Raw genomic sequence first — 22,858 nt, 5'->3', positions numbered from 1 at the left:
GTGCAGTTAAAAATCACTAGCACCCTGCAATAATGTTATTTATAGGAGCAGTAAAGTGGCATGCATGTTATCTTTATGAAAAAAATGATGCATACTGGGCAACCTGTTCAAGAAGAATGTCTCATTCCTAAATCTCTGAATTCACAAGATACTTTTAAGAATTTCTGTAAGATGTTATTACAGCATTTTGGCAAATAAAGATTTTAGGCAATTTTATCTCTGACTGTGAAAATCACATGCTACGTACCTTGGGCTTCTAAAGAATGGTCAGCTATGCGATTTAATAGTGAGAACTGATTATGCTTGTTTAGATGAGGCTCAAGGAATGCTACTGGGAATGTAGAAGAGAAGGCACCAAGGCAGCTGCCAAGTGCTGGGCGGTGCCTCTCAAGTTCAGTCTTCAGGTACTTCCTGCAAAACAACTTTTTCATGAGAGACAACCATTTTAAGCAACATATTATGCCAAATGTGATTAATGATGATTACCACACATACCTATCATGAGTCAGAGTTGCATCAATTCCGAGAGTGTAGAGACTGCTTAACATTCTGTATGATGCAACCTGGATTTCATCCACTGAAAATTAAAAAGATGTACAGTGAAACTTCTTGGGAATAAAATTATACTCATCCAGAGTATCTGTATGCAGAAACATAAATTACATGCACTTTTACCTTAAATAAAAGTTCTAGTCTTCTAACAACTCTAGTTTGGAATATCAACAATATTACGAAAAGGGAAGATCGCTACTCACTGTAAAGATGACCCATTGAGATGCAGGCACAATAAAAAGACTGTTGCAAATTATAGTTTTTGTGCAAAGCCTCCTTCTTCAAAGAAAAAAAAACATATTCACACTAGCAAGCACACCTCACAAACATGACCACTACCGTTGGTGACAGGCATAGCACTGGGAGCTGTGGTGTGGGGTGACAGAAAAAAACAGGGAGCAGGAAAGGAGCAGAAAAGGAATGGAGTGGAAAAGGAGACGAGCAGGGGAGGTGAAAGGATGGGTGGGTGCATTGGCAGAGGGTGGCACACAAAGAAGGTGACTGAATGTGAAAAGGAAGGAGACGATAGGACGAGGGGGCAGAAACTTTTGGGTGGAGGGTGCACGGACAGTAGGTTACCACAGGCTGAAGTCGGGATAATTTCTGGAGCAGAGAATTTGTTTAATGTACAAGTTTCACCTGCACAGTTCAGAAAAGCTGATGGTGGAGAGAAGGATCCAGACGGCCAGGGTTGTGAAGCAGCCTCTGAAATCGAGCGTGTTATGTTCAGCCATGCATCGTGCCACAGGATGGTCTACTTTGTTCTTGGCCATAGTTTGGCAGTGGCTGTTTACTCTGGTGGACAGTGGTTGGTAGTTATACCAATATAAAATGCTGCAACCATTGCACAAACTTTTATACTGGAATGACTACCAACTAGCTGTCCACCAGGATGAACAGCCACCACCAAACTGTGGCTAAGAGCAAAGTAGACCACCCTGTGGCACAATACACAGCTGAACATAACATGCTTGATTTCAATGGCTGCTTCACAATCCAGGCCGTCTGGATCATCCCCTCCACTGCCAGCTTTTCTGAACTGTCCAGATGGGAGTTATCCTTAAAACAAATTCTCTGCTCCAGAAATTATCCCGATCTCAGCCTATGGTAAACTACTGTCCCCACAACCTCCACCCAACAATTTCCACCTCATCATCCTACGACCTCCTCCCTTTTCACATTGCCTCACCCTCTTCGTGTGCCACTCTCTGCCTGTCCTTTCCCCTTCCCTGCTCCTCTCCTTTCCTGGGGAGGGGGGAAATGGGGAGCAGAAAATTCCATTACCCCCCTCCCACCTCCCGACATTGCGCCTGGTAGTCTCTAGCACCTGCACACCCCACCAAATAGTGCTATCCCCCCTACCCCCCCATACCCTGCTATCCCTCCCCCTTCCCTGTCCCAATCCAGATTGCTGTTCATGTGACAATCACGTTTGGGTCAGAGCTGCCGATGGTAGCAGTCATGTGGGTAAGATGTGCTTGCTTTTGTGAATGTGTGTGGGTTTTGTCTGCTGAAGACGGCTTTGGTCGAAAGCTATGATGTGTAACAGTATTTTTTGTTGCACCTGCCTGTAGCTCAATGTGTCATCTTTATGGTGAGTAGCAATCTATCCATTCTACTCTTCCTCATTCAAATAACTCGTGTCTTCATGTAAATGCCTGTTGTTGTTGTGTTGTTATTGTGGTATTCAGTTCAGAGACTGGTTTGATGCAGCTCTCCATGCTAAACCTATCCTGTGCAAGCTTCTTCATCTCAAAGTAAATGTCTATTGAGATTAATGCCTATTGAGATTAATACAACACTGACTTTATGTTTTTAGGTCTCCAGCGGAGCTGTCAATTCCATTTTTGTTCACAATATTTTGACAACTAATCTAGTCATCTTTGCTGGATGCTGCAGGCAGTGGTCTTATATGAGTGTGCTCACTGCTTAACCTCTGACATTTATGGGTTTTATGCTCTTATTCACAAGTGAATTTTCGTTTTAATTTAATGTTACTAGTGTTTGGTGTACATACCATACAGTTAAGACTATGTTTATATGTAGTACATCTAATTATTGCAAAAAATTATATTAGTAAATATTACAATCTCTTAAAAAGCACATGACTATTTTGTAAGATATTGTATTTTCTGATGCGTGGGTAGTGCTGATATTAGTGGGTAAATGGTGTTCCATTTTGCTTAGTCTCTTGCACAAAGTTACTTGCTGAAACCAATATCAGTCACGTGTAAATAATATCTGATTTGGATAACCTTCTGTGGTTGAGTTGCACAAACTAGACAATGAGCCTCTAACACTCATCCTGTGGAGGTGCATGGCGAAGTTTTCACTAAGAAAGCACATCCTCAACACTGACATTATGTGCCATCTGCCATAAGTAAATAGTAAACCATGATCTTGTGGGAGAAGCAGGTTGCACATTATAGTACTTGTCCCCTCTCTGCCTGGGCATTCCTTCACACACTTCTTTCAACTCATTATACTTCCTAATTTTCAGATCAGGCATATAATCAGATGCAGTGGAATTAGGGCTAAGTAAGTGCTCCTTGTGTGCTGCACCCTTTGCATGCAGGTCCAATGACTCATTTTCCTGGAGGCCTTGGTCTGACGAAATTCAGAGAAAGTTTATCAAAATTCTGTAACCCATTCATTATCTGCATTATATTCATAAGATGAACACTGTTGTTCCCCCAGACTGGTGGTATGCTGAAAGCTGATAGTTCACTTCATTATTGAGAAATGATCCTGAACAAGTTCAGTTCAAGTTGCTTGATGAACTGGGGAGCTTATCTCTTGTACAATAAATCTGTGGTAAAAACTAATGGGTTGTCATGGAGGGAGTACGATTGTCCTGCTTGGAGATCAGGACAAAAGTACGTGTTGCTCACATATGGTTGACGAGTTATTTTCAACTTGTCAGTGAATACTAGCCACTGCATTTTGTGTTGTTCTCTTGAATATATTGTTACTCTTTCATCTTTCACTCTTGGGAAGCAGACAGATGTATGAACTAAGCAGGTGATGGAAAGTAATTTCCAAATGTTGAATAATCTGATGATTGGGTAGAAAAAAAGTGTTCCTTTTAAACAGTGGTTACTATTTAGCAGCACACTCTTTGCTTCGAGAGAAAAGTGATGACTGGCCCAAAGAATCTCCTGTAGATCAATTAATTTCTGGGCAATGGAGATTTCCATAGCTTGGATTCTGCACAACACAATCAGACATGAAGATGCATATCCTGCTTCCACTCTGATACAAACTGTAAGCCATTGGCAATGCATTTTGTCTAATTTGGTGAGGACGTAACACCACTGTGGTAGATCACACTCAGTTAGACTCCTAGCACCTGCTACAGTCTTCAGTGTACATTCGATTTTCTGTACCTCTTGTTTTTACTTTATAAAACATAAATTTCCTCAGAGGTTTCTTGCTTCAACAAATGAGACAGCAAGACTGAGAACTGGACCACAAGCCATGTTTAAATTGAAACCCTCACCTGTGGTCATAATGTTTACTGACATTCATACTATCCCGGTAACATTTGCAGCCTGGACTGTGAAGCTAATGTTGTTTCTCATTTCATGATTACACTTCAGTAGCACTCAGTGACAGCTGACTGGAGTTTGGTTGAAGTCCAAGCAGTGACCACACGTCAGTGTCCTGCTTAAAGCATCTGATGAAGATGACAAGGTCAACTGTCACAATATTCTGAACAAAAATAACAACAGAAACTCAAGTGGAACCTCAAAATCAAACCATCATGGCAAGAAAACATCAGAAATCATAAAATAAGTAATTACGTTACTCTTAATTTCTCACAGAAGAATTTACAGGCAAAGTATGTGTGTATGTGTGACTTTCTTCCACCTTATCAATTCTCAATTTGATTTTAAAAAATAAATTTTCTTACATAAGAGATCGCTTCCATATTCACAGGCTGCAAGATGATCAAACATTGCAGTAAGAACAGGGAGAACGACTCCATTAATGTAGGACAATGAAGTTGATGTCTTCAGGTGAGTCCCTCGCAGGTGACTATAACGGCCCTTCACAAAGAGGAAAGTAAGTTTGATTATGGTAGTTTCATGTTCCAATAGTTTTAAATTATAAGGTCATCATGAACATTCTGTTACTACTTACTTCCTGCAGGTTTTGTATTGTGTGTCCAAGATCATCAGCAACATTATTGAAAAATGTAAGCATTGATGTTCGGATGAATTCTGGACAGTTCTTCACGAGAGACCTACAGAACAAAACCAGACATTATTGTGGCATAATGAGAAATATAAAGACGATCTATTTTTAGTAAATCTTTAAGATTTGTATTCTAACATTTTGAAATTTATTAATATTTTCTGTGAAGGTTTGCCAAGCCTTACTTTGCATCAATGCTCTTGACTAGCACTTGCAGACATCTGACTGATATTCTAACATCAGCTCCAAAGGCAGCCAGGCGAGATCTTAGCAAACTAGCAAGTTTGCAGAATAAGCTGGAATATAAAAATTGCTTTGTTTAGTCTTCTCTTAAATAAGTCAGAGACACATGTCAAATGGGATAAACAACTGAGATATTCATTAGAAAGTGTAAGGAAATTGAAAGAAAAAACTGATGCATAACCTAAACAATAGTGAAATTGTAACAGAAGAGCTTAATCCACTCCCTTGATTATTCAGGCTCTGTGGTGCGATTATTCAGGCTCTGTGGTGAAAAGTCATAAAGACTGAATTACAAAAGCTGTAGCAACAATCAAATGTTACCTACAGTTTGCCTTTTTCAGTTTTGGTATTAAAAAGAACACCAATGTCAGCTAACTGCACACATGCCTGTAAAGTGAAGGCATTGTATGGAGGGTAGACTGGGTACAATTTTACTCCATCCTTTTCCATATGTGTTGTTTGGGATGAACCACTGTAAGTGCATCTCTGTGAAAGCTAGAGTTGTTTGGATTTTACCATCGTGAGTAATATGTGAGATGCCTGTGGTAAGAAATGGTTTTTGACTCATCTTGGGGAGTAAACTGTCAGAATTTTAAGAATAAGCATTCATATTAAGCATAATGTCTTTCCTAGAGTGTCTAACACTGGAAATTGTTGATCTTTCTGTGAACAGTATCACAATGTGTATTTAAACAACACTGCAGAGAAGTGATTTCTTGCTAAACTAATGCCCAAACAATACAGATATTTTGTGCCTACTTCTGTGCATTATTACACATGTCTAAACAATGTTACTGGTTCTGTGCCAAGCTCTGATATAGTTCCAAGTCAGCACTTAACTGCATATCACTTTCTTACATCTATGACAACTGTTAGTTATTAGGGTTTGATCTGACATACTTCCATCTCCTTCCTTTCTTCCAATATACGCTTTCCTCAATACAGTTTCTGCGTAGATGAATGAGACCTTGTAGCTGCCCTTCTTGTCTGCTTTCCTTTCTTTTTTCAACAGAAGCACCCGTTTGCCATATTTTACGGACTACAAGACGCACATTTTTCTTCGAAAAATTGCCTCCAAAATTCAGGTGTGTCTTATACTCAAAATTAATATAAAAATGTTCAGTGTTTGATTTAAAATTTCCACCAATATTAAAAATGGTGATACATTCAGTTCTGTGGGAAACTTATCTCTATCTGGCAACACTGGATTCAACTGGCAGCTGCAGTGCACCATCTACATCTACATCTACATCTACATGATTACTCTGCAATTCACATTTAAGTGCTTGGCAGAGGGTTCATCAAACCACAATCATACTATCTCTCTACCATTCCACTCCCGAACAGCACGCGGGAAAAACGAACACCTAAACCTTTCTGTTCGAGCTCTGATTTATCTTATTTTATTTTGATGATCATTCCTACCTATGTAGGTTGGGCTCAACAAAATATTTTCACATTCGGAATAGAAAGTTGGTGACTGAAATTTCGTAAATAGATCTCGCCGCGACAAAAAACGTCTTTGCTTTAATGACTTCCATCCCAACTCGCGTATCATATCTGCCACACTCTCTCCCCTATAATACAAAACGAGCTGCCCTTTTTTACACCCTTTCGATGTCCTCCGTCAATCCCACCTGGTAAGGACCCCACACCGCGCAGCAATATTCTAACAGAGGACGAATGAGTGTAGTGTAAGCTGTCTCTTTAGTGGACTTGTTACATCTTCTAAGTGTCCTGCCAATGAAATGCAACCTTTGGCTCGCCCTCCCCACAGTATTATCTATGTGGTCTTTCCAACTGAAGTTGTTCGTAATTTTAACACCCAGGTACTTAGTTGAATTGACAGCCTTGAGAATTGTACTATTTATCGAGTAACCGAATTCCAATGGATTTCTTTTGGAACTCATGTGGATCACCTCACACTTTTCGTTATTTAGCGTCAACTACCACCTGCCACACCGTACAGCAATCTTTTCTAAATTGCTTTGCAACTGATACTGGTCTTCGGATGACCTTACTAGATGGTAAATTACAGCATCATCTGCAAACAACCTAAGAGAACTGCTCAGATTGTCACCCAGGTCATTTATATAGATCAGGAACAGCAGAGGTCCCAGGATGCTTCCCTGGGGAACACCTGATATCACTTAAATTTTACTCGATGATTTGCTGTCTATTACTACGAACTGCGACCTTCCTGAGAGGAAATCACGAATCCAGTTGCAGAACTGAGACAATACCCCATAGGCCCACAGCTTGATTAGAAGTCGCTTGTGAGGAACGGTGTCAAAAGCTTTCCGGAAATCTAGAAATACGGAATCATGCGGCCATTACTTCATGCGAATAAAGAGCTAGCTGCGTTGCATAAGAACAATGTTTTCTGAAACCATGCTGCTTACATATCAATAGATCGTTCCCTTCGAGGTGATTCATAATGTTTGAATACAATACACCAAGAACATGAGTTGTGGGGATTCACACAGTTGCTAACACTGTCTCCTTCCTGTACTGCCATCACAAAGCCAGAACAATGTCTCACCTACAATGCATTGTTGCATTCTACAGTGCCAGTGAACTTGAACTTAAAATGATTTGTGTTATCAGCAAAAATATAAATTTTTGTTAGTAGCTAGTTTTGTAATGGAAAAAAAGAAAGTTATTCACATGATGAGGGCTATAAGTTGAAAGTAATAACATACGCAGAAGAACATGGAAACAGAGCAGCTGAGTGACATTTCGGCCCTCCACCAACAGAAGAAACCATTCACGATTGGCAGACTAATAAAAAAGAACTGAAAAAAATGAGGAAGACTAGATGTGCAAATAGAGGACTAAATGCAAAATGTATTGAAATGGATTCAAGGACATCTTCAGAATAGCACTAGAATTAATAGAAAATGATACAAATACATGCTCGTAAGCTTGCGATACACTGGAATTTAAAACAGATTTTAAGGGTGGAGCTGGTTGGTGCTACAACTTTAGAAAGCTTTATGGACTTGGCATGTGAACCAAAACCAAATATCTCAGAAAATGCCACAAGAGTATGAAGAGAAAAGATTATCTTGCAATCACTTTATTATTCAACATCGAAAGAAAAGCAGTGTGAACTAAGCCAAATAGTGAATATGGACGAAACTCCCTTGTCATTTGCTGTGCCGAGTAACAGAACTGTTGCCAGGAACGGTGCTGAAATTGTAACTACAAGAACAAGTGGACATGAAAAAGTGCACTTCACTATTGTCCTTTCATTTTGTGTTAAAAGCATTAAACTTCATCCAATGATAATTTTCAAGCACAAAGCAATGCGAAAATCTTCTCAAATACTGACAGGTGTTGCTGTTCATGTACATGACAAGGGTTCGATGGACAAGGCTGGTATGAAATTATGGATTAACAAAGTGTGGGAGAGAAGGAAATGAGCTTTATTGAAGAAGTTTGCTCTTCTTGTGCTAGAGCAGTTTTATAGTTATTTGAAAAATTCTGTGAAAGAGAAATTGAAACAGTGGAATACAGGGCATGCTGTTATTCGGGGAGGACTTACTTCGCAATTGTAACCTCTTGATGTCTCGAAAAATAAACCATTCAAAGTGTATATGAGAGAGGAATGGAACAAATAGATGATGGATAAATCCAACACCTGTGCCGTAGCTTTTTCATGTGCTGGCTACGCTAGTTCATGTCAACTGCATCACGTCTACAATTGCAAGCACCACCATTTACACCCACACAACCTGACATATGGTTTGCGATCTTTGAGAATATTTTCACATGACAGTGGATCACAGAAGACCGCAGACAATTTATGCTAGCAATTGATAATTTGGACCAGAGAGCAGTGATGACAGTTTTTTATGTAATTTTACACCCACCTCACCAACAAGCATATGCCGTGATGAAGACTTCGCTAATCACTCACTGCATGAAGTTATCTGTGCAGACGCTTTCACAAGTTCTTTACCAGGAGCAACATTGGGACAGAAATTCGTTGGAATTTTGGAGGCATTTGTGGATCACGGTAGATATTAGCATAATATCTAACAAAATGCTGCTACAAATCTAGCGACAACAGCTTCTGCCTGAAGTGCAGTTGACATTAATAGTGTATGAGGGACAACTGTTGGATAAGCTCCTGCAAGTAGCTGATAGGCCATATGCCACACTGGAGGTGGCTGCTACAGCATCTGTAGCAGCGACCACTAACAGAGTCACAGCAGAAGGTGACAAACATGCACCTGAGTTTTTGGAGGAGCCAATGCCGAACTGTGCTGCCACTGCCTATCGACAATCACAGAACATCGCTGAAGAACTCCAGACCATAGTTGGAAAGATTACCGTGCAGTTACAGAGCTTAAAGTTACAGATGGAATCCAATAAGAGGATGCAGTTGTGGCGTACATCCAACTGACAGCTGTTAAACCCCAGTCAAGGTCAAGCTAAAGCCAACAATATCTGCTGGTACCACAGATGGTTCGACCATTGAGCTGTCCCATCTGCGCCACTGAATATTGTGGCACCACTGAATATTGTGGTAGACACTTGCCAGACTGTGACTGGAGCAGCACTACACCAAAAGTTAATGAGTTTTTGTTCAAAGCAGCTACAGCACAGACAGAGAAAATCGAGTGAATACAATAAAGAGTTGTTAGTGATATATAAGAGTGTGAGGCACTTTTTCCCTTACACTGAAGCCCAGCCAGATACAATTTTCACAAACCATAAGCCTATCACATCAGCCTTCTACAACATCAGCGATAAACGTTCGCCATGACAGTTCTGGGACATAGAGTTTGTCAGTCTGTTCACCAAGGACTTATGGCATACTAGAGATGCAGAGAACATAGTTGCTGACTATTTTCCACAAATCTGCATTCTAGTCAGCATCTTAAATTATGAGGGACTTGCCACAGCACAAGAGACAGATCAAGAGCTACAGGACTTACTGACAGATAGGCCCACAAAACTGAGACTGGAGCAAACAGATGTTCCAGGAGGCAAGGTCAAGATACGATGTAACGTGTAACGACAGAGGCCACGGCCCTACATTATACAGCGATTCCGAGATGTGGCATTTGATAGCATCCTTAACCTAGAGCACCCAGGGGCAAATGTCACTACCAATTTGCTAACTGACAGATTCATGTGGCCAACAGTCAAAAAGGATGCCAGGAACTGGTCTCACTAATGCCTTCAATGTCAGCATTGCAAAGTACGATGACATGTCAAAGCACAAGTCAGAAATTTTGCAGAATCACTGGCAAGTTTCAGTAATGTACACCTTGACTTACTGTGTCCACTTCCATCATCAGAGCATTATAGATACTTGCTCATGGCAGCAGACATGTGCACAACATGGGAAGAGCCATACCAGTCACAGACGTAGTAGACAAGACATTATCAAACTTCTTCGTTGCACACTGGTTAGCATGCTTCAGATGCCTGCTTCATATTATGGTAGATCAGGGATGAAAATAGGAATCTAATCCGTTCAATGAACTGGCTGGACTGTGTGGGTTCCAGCGCCATCATACAACCAGTTATTGTCTGGGGAGTACGGAATGGTAGAAATGTCGCACAGAATGTGAAAGCAGCCCATATATCACAAAGAGAGTTGGATGGAGGCACTAATGCTACTACTCTGAGGTTTATGGAGGGCGTATAAGGCACGTATAGGTAATATATCATATACAGGTAATATATCAATGAATATAATCAGTTATTGAAAACATAACTGGATTGACATAAAATCTACTCACCAAACAGTGGCAGGAGAAAACACATGTAAAAGTTAAGGAGATGTGCAAGCTTTTGGAGACAGTGGCTCCTTCTTCTGGTGGAAGGGTTGAAGGGAAAGGAAGAAGGGTGAAGGAAAAGGACTGGTGAGGTTTAGAAAGTGGGGAAGGTTACAGAAAAAGTTGCCCACAACTCTGGTTCAGAGGAGACTTACGGGACAGGGTGAGAAGGAAAGACTGACTGTGGGGAATGCATCAGATCAGAAAAGACGTAGGGGCAAGATGTTGATTGACATAGATGGTACAGATAAATAAACAAGCAAACTAGTTCTAAAGGTTGAAAACAGAAGACATTTTGACCAAGATAGGTGACAACAAAGACTGACAAGGATATTACATAGGAAGGAATGCTGGCCATAAAAGTTAATACATCAATGAAAATAATCAATTCTTAAAAATATAATTGGAAAGACAAAAAAAAATCTACTTACCAAGCAGCAGCAGGGAAAAACATATAAGAGTTAACAATATGGGCTAGTTTTTGGAGCCTTCTCATGCCATTCAATAAGTCTCTCCTGACCCAAGGTTCTGGATGACTTTTCCATAGTTCTCCCCATTTACTAAACCTCGCTAGTCCTTTTTATTCATCCCATTCAACCTTTCCAGCAGAAGAAGGAGCCACTGACACCAAAAGCTTGCACAGTTCATTAACTTTCCTGCTGCCTCCTGGTGAGTAGATTTTTAATCAATCCAATTATATTAAACTCTATGCAGGGGCTGACAAGGTCCCCAACAATAGATACATACTTGTTGTGATCCATTGTGCCATCAAGAATGGAGAGATAACCCAGGGAGTGCCACCTCCTCCAGCCTGAACCCTTCCGATGATTGGTGCAAGGTGTTTACTTTCATACATTTCACATTGTACATGCCAGTGGCCATCTGTCCAATGGAGCATAAAATGTGATTAATTTGAAAAGGCCCCCTGTCACAACTAAGAGGACATCAAGTTGTGGTATTGGCATGCAGTTTCTAGCCCCCTATGCCTACGAAGAGCGGGCAACATGGGTGTGTGAACCAAGTGCCTGCTGTGACGGCCCATACGCAGCAATGTTTGCAGAATATCTGTTATGGAGACCCTGTCAATAGCCCCTTAATTCATCTCAAAAGTCACTTGCTCAACAGTGGCATGTCTATTCACCCATAGACAGCTCTGCAGTTGTCGTTTGCCCCTGTCGTCTATAGCCTGTGGTGCACCACAGTTGCCTTGTTGCAGTTTTGGATAGCGTCATTTTGCCATGCACCGAATAATTAAACCCTGGTGGCATGCAAACAACTGCAAAGTTAGCAAAAGCCAATGATTATGCCATTTTGGGCGTCAGATAAATTGCTCTGTTTCGCATTATAACAATGACTGCACTGTTTTCCACATGCCCTCCCCCCCCCCCCCCCCCCATCCCCAGCTACTCTCCCTGACTTGCCATATTCACCCTCCACTGCTGTTGCTGCCACCTGCTGTCTATGAGTGGTTACTGATTGCAAGATGACGTGGAATATAGGCAGTGGTCACATTAATGTGACAGGACCGTGTATGTGTGCGTATGTGTGTGCCCATGTTTTTCTCCATCTGATGACCTACTTTATCCAGGGGCTAAATGTCCACTACTAAAATTGCCTGTTTGCTGTTCAATGACTCATATACGTAATGAGTACCAATCTTTCCCCATTTTCATTTTGTTCTTGCAAATCATCCATTGCTCAGGTTTTTTTTAATTGTTTCTGCAGTCTTTTGTTCAATTCAAACTTTCTGCGTCATAACATATGTCATGAATATGATCTGTAAAACACAGAACTAACTAAATAAAGTTACACATTAGCTGCTTCACATCATGGTTAATGGGAAAAAAATGTAAAGTGAAAGCCACTGGGCCATGGGCCAGACGATATTCTGAATTTTCAACTAAGACTAAAGAAGAAATACGTACCTTGCTACCATTTCCTTTTCTTTAAGTGATGCTGCCCCTACATTGTTAGTGGCTGTTGCTACAGCGATGAAGTAATTTCTGTGGGTGCTGAAATACTTTTCCATTAGAGGAAGCACAACCTGCAACAAATAAGTGCGTTGTAGTAGAAGTATAATGCATTGTCTACGAATCATAGTTTATATTTAATCACACTGTGTTCTGCATATCCCAACACAAAAAAGAAGCTTATGGGGTGTGCAACAAGTCAAGAAATACATTAGTAGTGTCTGTAAATAGCTGTTATGACTGATAAATATTCCAATCACCCCCCAAAAACCAGCTGTAAAAGAATAGTCCCCCCCCCCCCCCCCCCCCCACCACCACCACCATCAAAATCACCCTGGATTGGAACAACTTAAACACATCCTTTACCTGGACTTCTACCCCTTTTCCCTTACCAAGAACTAAGGAACATCCTACCCACAATCCTTCCCACCTTTTTCAAACTTGTATACCACTGCCCACTAAATCTATAAAATATTCTGGTCTATTCTTTTGCTACATGGATCATTGTTATTGTTGTTGTTGTGGTCTTCAGCCCAGAGTCTGGTTTGATGCAGCTCTCCATGCTTCCCTATCCTGTGCAAGCTTCTTCATCTCCCAGTACCTACTGCAACCTACATCCTTCTGAATCTACTTAGTGTATTCATCTCTTGGTCTCCCTCTATGATTTTTACCATCCATGCTGACCTACAACACTAAATTGGTGATCCCTTGATGCTTCAGAACATGTCCTACCAACCAATCCCTTCTTCTAGTCAAGTTGTGCCACAAATTTCTCTTCTCCCTAATTCTATTCAATACCTCCTCATTAGTTATGTGATCTACCCATCTAATCTTCAGCATTCTTCTGTAGCACCACAATTCAAAAGCTTCTATTCTCTTCTTGTCCAAACTATTTATTGTACACGTTTCACTTCCATACATGGCTACAATCCATACAAATACTTTCTGAAACGACTTCCTGACAAATCTATACTCGATGTTAACAAATTTCTCTTCTTCACAAATGCTTTCCTTGCCATTGCCAGTCTACATTTTATATCCTCTCTGCTTTGATCATCATCAGTTATTTTGCTCCCCAAATAGCAAAACTCATTTACTACTTTAAGCATCTCATTTCCTAATCCCCTCAGCATCACCCGATTGAATTCGAACATGGATCGTATAGTTGTGGGAATGAATTGAACTGTTTTTTTACTCGATCCTGTAGGATTACATAGCACGTAGGAAGTGTACCTGCAATCAGAACACATAAAAAACAGAAAATATTTATGATCAATTATTTCCTAACAATTTGGTTTACGTTGTAAAATCATTGATTATACGTAACAATATATATGATAATGTGGGTTATCAGACAGAATATATAACTGGACTGAGGATTTCTTGGTAGGTAGGATGCGGCACGTAATATTGAATGGTGAGTCATCAACACATGTAGCTGAAACTTCCTGTGTATCACAGGGAAGTGTGTTGGGTCCATTGCTGTTCATGTTGTATATTAATGATCAGACTATTTGTAGATGATGCACTTGTTGAGGTATGTAAATCTTTTTTTTTTAATTACTTTGTGTTGATTACATGTTCTGGGATATGTAGTAACATTTATATTAAAAAAAAAGTCTCAACAAAAGGTTATGGGTTCAGATACAGGTGTGAAAGTAAGGTTTTATGAATGTTAAAATCAAAGTCAGGCACAGAAAATCAGAGCCAGATTGGAAGTTATGTGTGTGCCGATCATTCATTTTTTGCCGATTGATCATTTGTGTGTGCAGACTGCCAATATTTGTTTTCTTACTCAAAGCTAAAAATGAGTGGTACAGCCCCATCTGGACTTCCAAAGCTTGGGCGTGAAAATTATTCGAGGTAGAAACTTGCCATGAATGTGTATCTGGTCCATGACAAACTGTAGGATGTTGCTGAAAACCCTGCTTCAGATCCGACAAGACTGTACAATTCTTAGAAGAAGAGGGACAAAAAGGCACATTCCCAGATTATACCTTTCATGGGCAAGATGAATTATTCTCATATAAGGCACACAAATATGGCTGCACAAGCCTGGACAACATTGGAAAAAGCATTTGGAGACTCAAGACTCACATGTAGAGTCGGTTTGTTTAGATCATCAATCACAACCAAATTATGCAAGCTATGTCCTTCTGAATCTGCTTACTGTATTCAGCTCTTGGTCTCTCTACGATTTTTACCCCGACGCCTTCCTCCACTACTAAGCTGATGATCCATTGATGTCTCAGAATGTGTCCTACCAACTGATCCCTTCTTCTAGCTAGGCTGTTCCACAAATTTCTTTTCTCCCCAATTCTGTTCAGTACCTCCTCATTAGCTGCATCATCTAACCATCTAATCTTCAGCATTCTTCTGTAGCACCACATCTCTTATTGTCTAAACTGTTTATCATCCATGTTTCACTTTCATGCATGGCTACATTCCATACAAATACTTTCATAAAAAAAAACTTCCTAACAATTGATGAAAGGAGAAAATACAAAAATGCAGTAAGTGAAGCAGGCAAAAAGGAATACAGACGTCTCAAAAATGAGAATGACAGGAAGTGCAAAATGGCTAAGCAGGCATGGCTAGAGGACAAATGTAAGGATGTAGAGGCTTATCTCACAAGGGGTAAGAGAGATACTGCCTACAGGAAAATTAAAGAGACCTTTGGAGAAAAGAGAACCACTTGTATGAATATCAAGAGCTCAGATGGAAACCCAGTTTTAAGCAAAGAAGGGAAAGCAGAAAGGTGGAAGGAGTATATAGAGGGTCTATACAGGGGCGATGTACTTGAGGACAATATTATGAAAATGGAAGAGGAGGTAGATGAAGATGAAATGGGAGATATGGTACTGCGTGAAGAGTTGACAGAGCACTGAAAGACCCAAGTTGAAACAAGGCCCCGGGAGTAGACAACATTCCATTAGAACTACTGACAGCCTTGGGAGAGCCAATCCTGACAAAACTCTACCATCTTGTGAGCAAGATGTATGAGACAGGCGAAATTCCCTCAGACTTCAAGAAGAATATAATAATTCCGATCCCAAAGAAAGCAGGTGTTGACAGATGTGAAAATTACTGAACTATCAGTTCAGTAAGTCACAGCTGCAAAATACTAATGCAAATTCTTTACAGACGAATGGAAAAACTGGTAGAAGCTGACCTCAGGGAAGATCAGTTTGGATTCCGTAGAAATGTTGGAACACGTGAGGCAATACTGACCCTACGAGTTATCTTAGAAGAAAGATTAAGGAAAGGCAAACCTACGTATCTAGCATTTATAGACTTAGAGAAAGCTTTTGACAATGTTAACTGGAATATTCTCTTTCAAATTCTGAAGGTGGCAGGGGTAAAATACAGGGAGCGAAAGGCTATTTACAATTTGTACAGAAAGCAGATGGCAGTTATAAGAGTCGAGGGACATGAGAGGGAAGCAGTGGTTGGGAAGGGAGTGAGACAGGGTTGTAGCCTCTCCCCGATCTTATTCAATCCATATATTGAGCAAGCTGTAAAGGAAACAAAAGAAAAGTTCAGAGTAGGTATTAAAGTTCATGGAGAAGAAATAAAAAATTTGAGGTTCGCTGATGACATTGTAATTCTGTCAGAGACAGCAAAGGACTTGGGAGAGCAGTTGAACGGAATGGACAGTGTCTTGAAAGGAGGGTATAAGATGAACATCAACAAAAGCAAAACAAGGATAATGGAATGTAGTCGAATTAAGTCAGGTGATGCTGAGGGAATTAGATTAGGAAATGAGACACTTAAAGTAGTAAAGGAGTTTTGCTACTTGGGGAGCAAAATAACTGATGATGATCGAAGTAGAGAGGACACAAAATGTAGACTGGCAATGGCAAGGAAAGCGTTTCTGAAGAAGGGAAATTTGTTAACATCGAGTATAGATTTACGTGTCAGGAAGTCGTTTCTGAAAGTATTTGTATGGAGTGTAGCCATGTATGGAAGTGAAACATGGGCGAAAAATAGTTTAGAGAAGAAGAGAATAGAAGCTTTTGAAATGTGGTGCTACAGAAGAATGCTGAAGATTAGATGGGCAGATCACATAACTAATGAGGAGGTATTGAATAGAATTGGGGAGAAGAGGAGTTTGTGGCACAACTTGACCAGAAGAAGGGATCGGTTGGTAGGACATGTTCTGAGGCATCAAGGGCTCACCAATTTAGTACTGGAGGGCAGCGTGGAGGGTAAAAATCGTAGAGGGAGAACAAGAGATGAATACACTAAGCAGATTCAGAAGGATGTAGGCTGCAGTAGGTACTGGGAGATGAAGAAGCTTGCACAGGATAGAGTGGCATGGAGAGCTGCATCAAACCAGTCTCAGGACTGAAGACCACAACAACAACAACAATTAAATCTATTCTGGATGTTAAAAAAATTCTGTTCTTTGGAAACACTTTTCCTGCCATTGCCAGTCTACATTTTATGCCCTCTATACTTCAGCCATCATCAATTATTTTGCTGCCCAAATAGCAAAACTCATCTAATACTTTATGTGTCTCATTTCCTAATCTAACTGCCTCAGTATCACCTCATTTAATTCAACTACATTCCATTACCCCAATTTTGCTTTTGTTGGTATTTATCTTATATCCTCCTTTCAAGACACAGTCCATTCTGATCAACTGTTCTCTCAAGTCCTTTGCTGTCTCTGACACTATTACAACGTCATCGGCAAACCTCAAAGTTTTTATTTCCTCTCCCTGGACTTTAATTCATACTCCAAATTTTTCTTTTGTTTGCTTTACTGCTTGCTCAATACATTGATTGAATAATAGCGAGGATAGTTTCTGTACAAATTGTAAATAGCCTTTTGCTTCCTGTACTTTAACCCTGCCACAATTAGAATTTGAAAGAGAGCATTCCAGTCAATATTGTCAAGTTTTCTCTATGTTTACAAATGCTATAAATGTAGGTTTGCCTTTCCTTGACCTATCTTCTATGAGAAGTCATAGGGTCAGTACTGTCTCGTGTGTTACTACATTTCTCCAGAATTGAAACTCATCTTCCCTGAGGTCATCTTCAACCAGTTTTTCCATTCTTCTGCAAAGAATTCTTGTTAGTATTTTGCAACTGCGACATATTACACTGATAGTTTGGTAATTTTCACATCTGTCAGCACATGCTTTCTTTGGAATTGGAATTATTATATAATAATAATAATAATAATAATAATAATAATAATAATAATAATACAACACAGCCATCACTGGCATCAAGGCAGAACCAGCTCTCATCAGAAAACACAACAGACCGCACCCTGCCCTCCAGTAAGTTCTGAGGTTGCAAATGGCGGTAGTTAGGCATCAGTGGAATGCACGCTACAGGACATCTGGCTTGGAACTGTTCTTGAAGTAACTGATTTGTAGGTTTGTTGTGCAACTGTGGTGCCTACTGCTGGCCAAACTGCTGTTACAGATGCAGTATTATGCGCAAGAGCCACACACCGAACATGATGGACATCCTTCTCAGTAGTGTCACGTGGCACTACTGGAGTCTGGTCTTCTTGCAACCGTACATTCCCATGACCACCACTGCTGGAATCATTTACAGTGGCTACATTCCTGTTGAGTCTTTCAGCAATATCACAGAAGGAACTTACAGCTTCTCACAGCTCTATTACATGACCTTATTTATTTATTTACATTTTCTTTGCGTGGAGCCATTGTAATGATGGCTTTTGCAAATGTCAGACTTAATACTATGGTTATATTTACACTTATAAAGTACACTATATTCTGTAGCTGTTGCTTCTTATGTCTATTTTTTACTTTTATCACTTTACAACTGATATGCTAGTGCCTCATGTTACAATCACTATCTTAAAATTCGTTGAAAGAATATAAACATTTTTCTATTAGAAAAGATTTTAATTTTGTTTTAGAAACTTTTCCTGTGTATGTTCTTAGAGCATTTGGTAGCTTGTTATACCAAATCAAACCACTGATATATGGACTTCTATCAGTCATTTTTAACGTTGTTCTGTTACGGAAATAGTTACACTTAGTTCTAGTGTTGTGATCATGTACATCACTGCTCTTGATAGCTTCTGTTGGTTGACTTATAAAAAACACAACTATTTTGAAGATGTACAGAGAATATATTGTCAGATATTTCTGCTGCACAAACACTTCTCGACATGAATCTCTATGTCCCATCCCATGTATATGTCTTATTGCTCTTTTATGTAGTAGTAGTAGCATTCTTTTTAAATGTACATCAGCTGGACAGCCCCCTATTTCAATTCCGTAATTGTAAAAGGGGTAAAGTGTTCCATAATATACTAATTTCAGTGCTTGGCTAGGAACTATCTTTGCGAGCTGGCTGAAGAGATATATGGCACCACCGACTTTTCCGCATGCGAAATTCATGTGGTACGTCCACCGCAAATTTTCAACATACACACCCAGGAATTTATAGTTACCATTTTCTGTTGCAGAGATATTAAGCACACTATTCATATTGTTGTGGTGAGAATTTGCCTATTTTAAATGTCAGTAGATTTGGTGACATTCACCTTGAGTCCCTGCTCATTGAAGTATATTGTTACTTCTGTTACACCACTAGTAGCAAGAGATTCTAGCTCATTAGATTCACTCCCATAGAATAAGATTGACGTGTCATCTGCATAGCTTACAATATAGGAGTTAATGGGTTGTGCAATGTTGTTAATATATATAAGGAAGAGAAAGGGTCCAAGGATTGACCTTGTAATAAAGGTTCACTGGCGTACTGGGAGTTCATGATTTTATTATCTAGTTTGTATGACAATTTAGTGCTTTGCTTATGATTCAGCAGGTATGTGGTTAGAAGATTTATGGCTTGATCCCCAATACTGTAAGATTTTAGCTTTTTAAGAAGTAACCTATGGTTTACCGCATCAAATGCTCTTGTCATGTCCAAAAATATACCTGCAGTCTACATCTTCTGGTCCAACAGACAGTAAATTTCATGGATGAACTGTATAACTGTTGCGGTTGTACTTAGCTCTTTTCTGAAGCCATGCTGTGAATCTACAAGCAGTTTATGTTTTGTGAAAAAGGCACTTAGCTGAGAAAGGATAATGCTTTCAAATATCTTACTAAACGTGGGAATTAATGATATTGGTCTATAGTTGGATACATCTTCCTTACTTCCCTTTTTATACACTGGTTTCACTACACTCATGTTTAGAACTGTTGGATACATGTTTTCTCTAATGCTGCAATTAATCAGGTGAGTAAGAGGTTTAGAGATTTCTTTTAAGCACGCTTTAGTATTTAAACTCAGTGAGGTGTTGATAATAGCATCTTTGTCACTTTAAAGGTATTCTTTACTAAATCAACTCATCACATCCAAACTCAAAGGTAACATGTTCACAACCTTTACAGTGTGTATTTAAAGCAGACATGATTTGCATTCTCACAGTGGTGCTACTAGCATCACTCTTATGTGACTGGTGTGAAATTTCAATAGACACCATCTTTCAGAGGTACAAACATGTCTACTATCTTTCATTTATGTTGCAAAACTTCTTCTTGGCAATTTTTTGCCCCACCATCAATATATTAGAAAAAGATACAGCTGCAATTTCAAAAACTTCCTCTGGAAAAAGCATTTCAACATTTAGTGTGTCACAGATAATTCTGAACACTTTATTTATAAAAGTGGCTACTTCTCCACGTTTAATTTCAGTCTTGCAGCAATGTGACACTGAGGGTAATTTGGAATCCACTGTGTCTGACAGTAAGTTAATTCATAATTGCCCTAAGAATGTGTGGATGATATTAATAAAAACTGTTCACATTGTTAAGTTCTCCAACAGAGATGTTTCATATGTGTGTATTACTGCTGAATATAGTTGTAATTCATTATAATTGGATGATATTAATAAAACTTCTTATCACTAAGTTCTCCAACACAGAAATTTCATATGAATGTAATACTGTTGAGCTAAGTTGAATTTCATTATAATTGCTGTAAACATTTTTTTTATTTTCCTGTAACAAACAGTTTCTGTATATTTTTGGGGTATGTATCCAGACATGTTACTTTTCAAATTGTCACTAAATTACACAAAAGTGAAAAATTTACATTTTAGGAGAGCAATGAATGCAAAAATTCTGGATAACGTATCATATTGTTATGTGACCTCAAGTGGAATTCATGTTTATATGGTCCTGAGAGTACAGCAAAACTCTGGAGTTGTGTGGACATGATATTGCTGCTAGATTCATTACATCATTACAATTTTCCTTGCCAGTGGCTGCAAATAGGATAAAAATTTCATGTTAAAAGTTTGTATCACCAGAATGGAATTTTTCAAACCATCATTGTACTGCTTGCTCACTTAGTGTACGTCCAACTTTTTCTTTAATGTTAATTACCTATGTGCTGTTGAGATGTGTTTAAGTTCAAATTCATGAATAATATGAAAGTATACATGACTTATTTCAATGTTGCATCCATAAAAATATCTGTGTGCAGTCACTGAACTGATTCCCTTCTACTGTGCAGAGATGAACACTTGCCACTATTCAGTAGAATGGCACAATCTGGCAATGTATGAGCTTTTTAATTTTATGTGAGGAAGGAAGGTATCTGTCACTGGGCTGAGCTTAAACATTGAAATACACGTAATTCACTATTTGAGTTAAAATGTATTTCAACCCAATTAAAAGATAGTTTATGATTAGACACTGTTTGTCATTAGAGCAGAAGAACAGAGAATAATAATTATACAGTGAGTAAATGCGACATGCAACAACTGTTATAATAACATGGGTATTCTGATCAATGTATTCACATTTTCAGTTCTGTACATCTGTTGCCACAATTACAAGTGTGATGGAGCAGCTGATGACACTAGAAGGAGGGACAAGAAGCAGTACTGAGAATGGGAAAGGGCCAGGCAGACACAAGTTTTTACTATCAGTCAACCTGAAACAGTAAATGCCATACCTTCGAAAAGAATTTGATGTCTCTTGTTGAAGTTTTGAAACTTGTCCGTCGGCTGAAGGTGCTTGATGGTTTGAACATTTTCATATTAATTGATGCAGTGTCTAGGTACTGTATTAATTTTTCCAACAGACTGTATGCAAATCTCAGCTCTACTGATATGGCACCAGTCGTTTGTTCTGATTCTCCAGCACCAGACCGTGATGGCCTGCAAAAATTGGCCACAAATAACCTCCACACAGAAATGGATGGAAATATACAACAAAAATGACTCACTTTATGGAACTGTTTTATGACTGACAGAAGGCAAGTTATTCATGAACTTTTACATAGTCACTAAAGAAACAAATCACTATGCCATGATCCACAACATTTCACAATTTTTAGGCCTTCAGAGCTTACAAGAATCACTACCTATACTGAATTCATTTGTTTACTAGAAATAAAGAAGATTATTAAGCAGTTTATGTGACTCAATAAATAACAGGAAATAGTAACAAACAGGAATGAAAACTGTCACTGGTATGGACAAGGATGCTATTTATCACTGATATTATTAAATATTTACCTGAAAGCAACAGCAAAAAAACTGAATTCAGAAGAAAAGAGGGGTATAAATATTTGGAAGGAAAAGCACATGTAAGGGAAGGTGGGGTAAATTGCCCAGGAAGGGAAAAATGACCACTGCATATTTTTTGCCCTGTCAGGAAGGGCCAAACTAGTCCTAATATACACCATCATTTTTTCAGTGAGTTTGACAGAGGAAGCTTGTTCTGTTTTTCTTTAGCACAAACTTTTCTGATTTTCAGTAATGTGAAGTAAAGTACGTAATTTATATTATTCTTGTTATCTCACTTATATGTAAAGTAATACTTTTTTACAATATCAATGCTTAACAGCATATTTTGGCCTATATACATACTTCTTTGTTATTTCTTTCTATTTCATACTTTCATCTGTAATCCAATAATGCTGACTTGGTGTCCAATCATGAAAACAGGCTATTGTACTTGCTGGAGAAAGTGACCAAGTTGTCTACCCTAATACGAGTTCGTTACTTCCCAACATCACACATCACATTGCTGATCATACAGACTTCTAAACTCTTTAAATATACAAAGCTGCCACCCACCAATGGGAAGT

General features: G+C 39.2%; 1 protein-coding gene across 1 annotated transcript in view; it reads right to left on the bottom strand.

Annotated features, from left to right (window-relative positions):
* LOC126236010 (ryanodine receptor) overlaps nucleotides 1–22,858 on the bottom strand; it is a 702,826-nt gene that overhangs the window by 182,175 nt on the left and 497,793 nt on the right. Inside the window, exons 62-68 of the mRNA XM_049945018.1 lie at nucleotides 21,719–21,923; nucleotides 12,713–12,831; nucleotides 4,935–5,045; nucleotides 4,696–4,798; nucleotides 4,466–4,601; nucleotides 496–577; nucleotides 248–411 (exon numbers count right to left, since the gene is read on the bottom strand). Coding sequence (XP_049800975.1) covers nucleotides 248–411; nucleotides 496–577; nucleotides 4,466–4,601; nucleotides 4,696–4,798; nucleotides 4,935–5,045; nucleotides 12,713–12,831; nucleotides 21,719–21,923 — 920 coding nt within the window. The remainder of the gene's footprint in view (nucleotides 1–247; nucleotides 412–495; nucleotides 578–4,465; nucleotides 4,602–4,695; nucleotides 4,799–4,934; nucleotides 5,046–12,712; nucleotides 12,832–21,718; nucleotides 21,924–22,858) is intronic.

This window comes from Schistocerca nitens, chromosome 2 (genome assembly GCF_023898315.1).
Source record: "Schistocerca nitens isolate TAMUIC-IGC-003100 chromosome 2, iqSchNite1.1, whole genome shotgun sequence".
Lineage (NCBI taxonomy): Eukaryota > Metazoa > Arthropoda > Insecta > Orthoptera > Acrididae > Schistocerca > Schistocerca nitens.
Note: the sequence above shows the minus strand (reverse complement) of the source record. Positions and strands in the feature narration are given on the sequence as shown.